An 8,678-nucleotide genomic window follows, 5' to 3' on the forward strand; every position below is an offset into this window, starting at 1 on the left:
TGATTTACTTGAAATTTTCATGTTGTGGTCCGCACGTGTTACGACGGCACGTGACGCGGCCGCAGCACGCCCCGAGTTGCGTGGAGTGCGAGGGCCCGCCCAACGCTGCTTGCAGCTTTAATTTAAGATTGTTTTTACATTACTAGTTTTACTTGTAGTTGAGTAATTTTTCAGTAATGTAATACTTCAACTTGAGTACAGATTTTAAATACTTTCCACCACTATTCCTGTTTCTCTAACTAGTAAAGCATTGTAGACGGGCGAGCAAGCTGTCTGTATGGAGTTTTAAAATAGAAGAGTGTGGGGCTTTGTGTTTTTGTAGGTTTTTGAAAACAATGGAGTTTCCCGATAAACGATAATACGTTCTTGTTACACAGACAATACTTGGACAAAGAACAAAGTCAGTGGTGGTTTTACTTTTTTTTATTTTTATTTTTATTTTTTTTTTATTGTGTGGTTTTGTATTGGATTGTATCATCTTACATGGTGTTGCTTTTATTCCGTCCCCCCAAAGGGACAGTATTACAATAACTTTGATACCACAAAAAGAGCCCACTACTTCTACTTTGATTGTGTTTTCTTCCTTCAGTATGTTCCCCATGAAACTTAAATAGCTGTGTTTGTGGCTTCCTCACAGAAGGACGCATACATACACACAAAATGGCAATCAATGTCCTCCCTCTGTGACTCCAAAATGTATCCTCTGTGAGCAACACAGAAGTTATACTAGTAATATGCATCTCGAAACACACAAAGCTTATTGGTTTGAACATTTGGTGGGACACTTGGGGTCCAACAGAGCTTGATGAAGAGACTGCAAACCATGGTGGCAACAGTGGCACTTTATATCCAAGCCTGAACTATATAAACTTTTTATCAACCTTTTTAAAATGGCATTAAGTACATAGTACTTCCATCCCGTTATGGTCGAAATAGGTCATGACAAACTAAAAATGAAATCTAACTGAAAAGATGAGACATGAGTTGTTGTATATATTTTTGTGTACCACTTCTTTTAACTGTTCAGTGTGTAACATTTAGGAGGCTCTATTGGCAGAAATGGAATCTAGTATGCAATGTTTTCACTTTTCAAGTGTATAATCACCTGAAAATCAGAATTGTTATGTTTTTGATATCTTAGAATGAGCCTTTTATATGTACAGATGTCTTGGGTCCCCTTCCATGAAACTAAATCAGGCATGCAAAGCATTCCGCATTCAGTTTCACAACAGCAGGTGAACCACATGTGGAGAAGGCTTGTTGTTATTAATGTAGCTAATCAAAACCATTGTGGTACCAAATGCTTTACGGGGTCCATGCTTTTAAAATATCCAGCGTGTCCCGATTAGGCCGGCACAATATGAGGAAAATCTGCAATGTGTGATAACACTGTTCAATACTGCAAAGACAATATGATTTGTGATAAATAAACAAATATTAAAGAATGCATATTAGCTGTACACTGTCTTTGTTCGACCTGGTTGTCTAGATAAGAACTGAATATTTTAAATAAAACCAAATGTATCTAGAACCACTATAAAAATTCAATGATGTCTCACTATAAACAAATCTCAAGTATTCAGTATCAGTCATTCATCCTGTTCTCTGTCCTCCTCTGATGTGACTCTCAGGTAACACTGGTAGAGAGGAGAAAGCGGACGTATATCACTTCTCTACATTTTTACATGTTTATGCTTGTTGAACAGTGTATTGATAAACTGGCTTTTTACGAGCGACGTTGCATTTTTTGTGTTTTATTGCATAATTGGACGTCGATTCCCATGTTATTGGTCAAATCTTCGAAGTACTCGTGGTCAGCCTTAAAAACAACAATGGCAGCTTTTAAAGAAGTTGCCGTAGATGTTGCTATATCAATTGTTTCAGAACTGGCGAGTATTTCTTCAAAATATACGGCACAATTATGGCACTGAAAACTTTTCTCAATGGAAAAGACGTTTCTGCTCTTCTCCTGACTGGCACTGTTAATCTGATTTGGTTGAAGTTCCGCCATGATAGAATGTGATACACAAATGGTTCAGTCAATCACCTGCTAGATATTTTGCAGTTTCCTACGACTTCCTAGATGGTTCTGTGTAACAAACCATGTGGCGTGTCAGGATATGTCCTTCATGCACGTCAGAAGATGTTTGCATAAAGAGCTCACCTTCCTTACATTGTGCCGATTGGAGGCTTTTGAGTCTGAGTCTTAGTGGGTGGTGCTGCCATCCTTTCGCTTGTCCAGTCTGTGGAGATCTGTGGAGCCAAGTGAGAAACTGTTGCCCTAATCATAAGAGCCTAAGCAATATATTGGCTTACCACCATTGCCACAAGACACATCAAACATGGTTACAGTCAACAACAATTTGATCATCACTCTAAATCAGTGCTCTGCTTGTACTAGACTGCTAGTAAACAGTACAAATGGCAATAATGCTAATGCTTTTCACTACATCAACACAGGTAACTCTGTTTTAGCATATTAACACTAGAGTAATTATTTTATTGTTCAACTGTAGAATACTCTGACGTGCATTACAGGCTTGTTTTTAACCAAGTTCTTTCTTTTCTAAAGTCTCATATTTTCAGGCGGAGTAAACGACGAACAACACGAGAGGTACCTTGTTTTTCTTTTACTAAACAGCATCATGTCTTCATCGTTCCAAACTCACCAGCAGAAAAACAAACATTCCTCATCACAGTGCTCATCATCATTTATCACAATAGTATAGTTTTCACTTCTGGGCCAAATAATGCAGTGCTGCTTACTCGTCATGTACATGTTACACCAAGAATGTTATACAGCAAGTTCCAGTATGGCGGCAGCATAAGTGTGAACATTAACAGAGGGTGCTTTTGACCAGAAAGCCGCTGGCCTGATTCCCTAATGTTCCTCACAAATCTAGGAGAGAGTAATGGGGAAAATGAAAAACACTGTTTAAGGACCCAGGGACCCTGGGTCCTTAAACAGTGTTTTTCACCCCCAGTTTCTTCATTGGGTCCTGGCTAACAGTAGATGCAGCAATGAATAACAGTGAGGATGTGATTCAGAAAACTGCATGTGTGCATCCAGCCGTCCCTTCATCAGTAAACATATTTAAACAGATGTAACTTTCTTCTACGGTCTCTTTAGCTTTACAGGAAGGAGAGTGAGGCTACATTTACTTGCACAAAATCTGATTATAGCCAATAACCGGAGTAAGGCGTCAACCCAACGAGGATGTTTACATGAGTTGCTTGTTGGTGCGTTCCATTCATTAACCCGTTTCCATGCTACAGAGCAAAGTGTAACTAATGCCTTAAGACAGCCCTTTTCACATTATATGCCAATGTCACAGATTCCCTCCCATATTCACCCTCAAAAACACATTTCTTCCATGATGTTAATGTGGTATTCCCTTGTGGTACAGTTTAGGGCCACAGCATGAGTGGGATCATATGGGATTCAACACAGATCTTGGGGCATGTGAGATATATTAAATCTGACTTGCATGGTCAGCAGAGAATGACATTTAATGTATGAAAGTGACTGAGAGGAGGCTGTGTTATCGTTGGGCTCAACCATGCATGTAAAATACAAGAACGTTAAATCTCACCGGTGTCAGTGATGCATCTAGGGTGCATTTTACATTTCTCTACTTTTGAGATTGAATAGTGAGAAAAAGAAGACAACATGGCAAGCAGGATGGTGACATCAAAATAAATATCAACTGCTAGAAAAACGCTTCACATCGTGGTTTTAACACATCAACAACGGTTACTATTTTCTATAAGGGAGGAAGTCATCAGTTGAAAGTTGTAGACCTTTCTGAGCTTTCCTCCGCCACCTAGATTTATGTGTGTTGCAGAATGTGTTAAAAAACGATACTTGGTCATAGTTGGATGATTAAAAAGGTTAAAATGCCCTTCAGTCATGCAACTTCATTAGGAGTACTCCACCTATCTTACTCTGATCATGCTCATTGTAACTAAAAGGTAAATTAACATTTAATCATAGTGTATTGTTTTAAAGAGGCTCTATCTTGCTTTTAGTTCTGCCTTATCACTTGAAGGTCTGTGAGAGCAGAGTTGTTGTCTTCTGTAGATATCCTCTGTAAAAAGCTTCTCTTTCTCTATTTGCACCATGTTGACTAGAGAGTATTTTGGATGAAGGACAGCTTTTGTCTGTTTTGTTGCTACCACAGACTCTTGATGTCTTTGGGGGGAGTACAATTTAGCTGTAGTCTGTTACTCCCTCCTACAGGGAGGTCAGACTTGAGGTTGAACTGCAGGGCAGTGCTCCTGGAATTTGTTTGGATACAGTTCCTTGTTCAAGGACACTTGAGCAAATAACTCGGGGTCGAAGTGTAAAATTATTATTGCAGAGTCGTTTGTATGACCACAGGCCCGCACTGCTCCCAGCTGAGCGTGGAGTCACTAGTGGAATTACTTCTCCTTCTTTTACTGCACTTACAAAAATTGTCCTCAAGTACACCTTGATAAATTGTTATAAATATGAGGCTGCACATCCAACCTGACCACTAAGATTTACGGTACTCTATCATAAAGTTAACAGTTTTTCCACTGGTAAATGTAATTCCCACAGCTTTCTGGATGATAATTGTGCCATGCAGAATCCTTGTCCTGAATTTCATTTAAACAATAAAATCATTATCTATTTTGCTTTAAAAAAAAAAACAAGGTTTTTAGAAGCTGATGATTATTATCATCTCCCCTCTATCAGAAGATTTTCTATGAAAGCTCATGCTGAAATTATTAACATTCTCGGCTTCTGTTTTGCAAGATTGTTGATTCCTGTCTTAAAATGGTGAAGTGTTAGTCTGTCCCACGCCAGTGATAGGTGTTAAGACTGTTTGAACTTGATGCACTGGCAGGCCAATACTGGTTCATCACAGATGTATCAGCATTTATCATAGCAAATAGATTAGTATTTTTATCTCTATTTCTTTTTTTTCTTAATATAATATAATGTATATCTTTTACTTATTATTAATTATAGTTAATTCTATTCCTGGTGCAGATTACCTTTCAAACGCTACTGCTTATTACATGAAGTGTTCCTTTTCCTGAATCCTACTTTTCTAAATGCAAAGTACATGCTTCCTATAATCTTTCCCATTATTTTCTTCAGAGTAATTATATTGTCAAAATCAATGGAATAATTTAAATGTAATGGCTACCTCTTAAATTGAGTGCTCGTATTTTATCCATGTGACACCCAGGCGGGGAGTTGCATGGTGAAGTGGGTTCTTATCTGATGTCTGTGACATCTGTAGGCAGTGACCCAGCAGTGATACGGCAGCCGATTTCATCAGCCATCCAGACTCCAGCACTATTCAATTTTTCTCAGAGATAATGGAGTGTTGGCAGGCTGGAACATGCAAACTGGCACAACATGGACACACACGAGCAAATAAACTGCTCCACCTTTTACTTTTTGCACACAATCGTTTTCTCTTCTGGCTTCATCCATTTTGATCTCTCATGTTTCTGTCTCTCTTCTTGTCTTTCTGTCCTTTAACCTCTTTTAGTCATTCCTCCAGCTCTCCACCCGCCTCTCTCTGCCTCTCATGATGCCTCGTCTCTCCCAGACAGCCATGTCTGTCTGCTCAGCAGATGAGACCCTAATGATTTATTGACGATGGTGTGGCTTTTCTTCAAAAGGGAGACATTGCCGCTGTCCCAGAAAATCTTTATCTGAAATTTTTAGCTTTTATGTTTTTTGGTGTTAGAGTTTTGTGGCCTTGTCAACAGAAGTGCTGTGCACCAGGGAGTCGATCTGTCATCTAAACTGATGTACTGTGTAACTCTTTCTTCTCTGTTCTCTTCTCTTTTTCACTTCCGTTGTGATTGTGCTTGCCGATTTGCGTATCATAGACTGCATGTTACTCATAAAATTAGTCATTCACAGTAGACCTACTTCTTATTACAGACACCAACTGCAGAGAGCACTAAAACCAGGCAACAGACAAGTTTAATTTGCAGTGTTATCAAGTTACTCACAGTACATTAATTAGTAATGGCTGATATAATCTGCCGCCGGCGACGTTTGTCATTTTACTTGGTGAACGTGTCGTCAGTACCGGCTAGAATAAGAAGTTGTCTTGTACGCTCTTTGCTAATAACAGTTAGCATTATAGCTTAGCAAATCTGTGTATTTTGCCAACCTTGAGATTACCTAAATTATTTTTCCCATTCACACACTGTAACCTTCAGTCACATATTATTAGAATGCTCCCGCTGAAGAGCCAGCTATTGTAAAGGATACACCCGCAGGCTGTGTTGGACAAAACCTTCGAGGTTAAAAAATTGTAAAAGGATTGTCTTTTGATTGGCTTCATTTTAGCCAATGCCGATCCTCAGGATCAGACCAGGACACCTCTAAAAGAGACCATATGTTCAAGGAGATTTATATAAAATCCAGTGTTTGTGCTGGCGCAAATATCAAAACCATATATTTTTTTAGATACGTTGCTCGCAGATTACAAACATGTTTTTGATTTAACAGAAGACAGTTATTCTTTAAAATAAGAAGCCATCTACTGGCAGCACATCTCTGCCTCTCACTATCTTCTCTGCATCTTTTTTTGTCCCCAGTCTTGATTCACATTATCTCATGTCTCATTTACTTTCTCCACGCACTCCCTCTATCATTTCATCTCTTTCTTACACACACACACACACACACACTTCATCTTGTTTACTTTCTCCACGCTCTCCAATTACGGTTATCACTATAACTTATCATTACTCATCTGTATCTTTCCACGTCCTTCTTGCTCTTTCTTCCTCACTCTCTCACACATACATGTGCACGAACACACTCCAGCTCCATTATGTATTTTCTTCACATTTTCTGTCTCTTCCAATCTCTACTTCTTTCTCTCTGTTCACTTCTTCCTTCCCCTCAGATTATTTTTAAAAACGTCCACCGAGTCACTGATGACTACGCGTGTATTGACCTTTTTTCTGCTTTTCAAACTGGAGCATGTTTATGGTGTCCACCACGCCCACCCCTCTGCCTTATCCGGTGAGCCACCCCCTCAGGTCAGCCTCATCCCCAACGATTAGTTGTGAGTCAGAATCACTCATTTGCTAGAGTACCAAAATATGTCCAGGGGATTTATTGTACTGAAAGTGATGCAGGAATATACTGACAAATCACATCTTTGAGCACGTTGGTTCAATTACAGGTCCAGTGTTTAACATTTAGGAGGATCCATTGACAGAAATGGAATATAATATTCATAGGTATGTTCCATTTGTGTCTGATCACCTTAGAATGAGCCGTTTTATCTTCTACTAAATGTTGAACTAACATGTTTCTACACTATGCCAGAATGGACAAACCAAACACTGGCTCTAGATGGGGCCGCCCTAGGTTCTTAAAATAAGAATTGTCATGTTTTTGGTACCCTAAAATGAGCAGTTTCTCCTACACACTTGGAAAGGCTGAGTGGTATTTAAATAGTTGCAATCTGCAACTTCACCACTAGATTCTACTGCATCCTACACACTGGTCCTTTCTATATGTATATATCTATATCTATGCCCCTTTTTTCTCCCAATTTGAGATTGACAGTTCCTGTGTGGTCTTGGTCACTGCTGACTCCCGCTGTTAGCCTGGGTAAGATGTAGAGAGGATGCGATTGTGAAATTTGTTGGCCAATTGCTAATATAGCAATATGGACATGATCCCCCACTGGCTTCTCAACCTTGTAACCATGACAATATTGTGTTTGTTTGAATACATAAAGAATAATTATCCAAGATCCCAAATATTCAACCACAGTTATTTGAATTTTGAGTCTAAAAATAGTTAGTTGCTTGTGATAGTAAGGAAGTTGGAGTTTAATGTTTTCTTGGAAAGGTTCCCAGTACATCTTTGTATTCTCAGTTAGGGCTATATCCATCTAGGAAATTTGAAGGTTGGATTACTCAGTACTGAATGTTCATGCCATGGTTCATGGTCCAAATTTACAATTTTTATGCAATCATTTTCTGTTTACTCATACACCATAATAATCATGTCATTCAACTCAGTCCCTCTCAAACAGCAGACCAGGGAGAAAAATGGCAGATGCTTCAACTGATGAAAAAATACCTGTAGGCGAGCTAGTTATCCATGGCATACCTAGTGGTATAAAAAGAAAACTTTTTAAACCATTAAAAAACTTTACTTTCTTTGTGAAAGGAAAATGCTTCCTTCCAAAGTTGTATTAACCAGGAACTAAAGAAGAAATCACAGACACTAGTCCTAATGAAAGATTTTCTACACATTGTTGAAAATATTGTTGTCACTGACATTAGACTCTTGTGCAATAGTGAAAACTTAAGAATAATTGGGTGTTTCTGAGACGCCTAAACAATATCTTTTGACTGGTAGCAGTTGAGCTTGTCAACTCTTTGATCCCCTCTGGCAGATAAATAACCCTAAATTGGGGCTTGTTTTCTCTCCTTGAAAATTATTCCGGTTGGTAAAACGTTAAAAGTGGAATTGACCGCTGACTGAGGCTGGTGCACAAAGTGTGTAAATGTTTTTCTCCTGATGTCTACCTTGTCTTAATGACCAGCCCCATCTTTTCTGAAGCGTCCTGTCATTATGAAACATTTTGTGGTTGTTTTTAGCTCCTTGCCTCATTCTAAACTCTGTTTGTTGGCCTCTTACTAATCCTCTAGTA

The 8,678-nt window shown here is 38.9% G+C and overlaps 1 protein-coding gene across 1 annotated transcript in view; it reads left to right on the top strand.

Annotated features, from left to right (window-relative positions):
- The window catches only part of LOC118329803 (kinesin-like protein KIF20B), a 52,291-nt gene that overhangs the window by 37,029 nt on the left and 6,584 nt on the right, over positions 1-8,678 (top strand). The window contains exon 31 of the mRNA XM_035664115.1: positions 2,573-2,614. Within this exon, the coding sequence (XP_035520008.1) occupies positions 2,573-2,614 (42 nt within the window). The remainder of the gene's footprint in view (positions 1-2,572; positions 2,615-8,678) is intronic.

Source organism: Morone saxatilis, unplaced genomic scaffold, assembly GCF_004916995.1.
Source record: "Morone saxatilis isolate NCDOM2014 unplaced genomic scaffold, NCSU_SB_2.0 Contig19, whole genome shotgun sequence".
Classification (NCBI taxonomy): Eukaryota; Metazoa; Chordata; class Actinopteri; family Moronidae; genus Morone; species Morone saxatilis.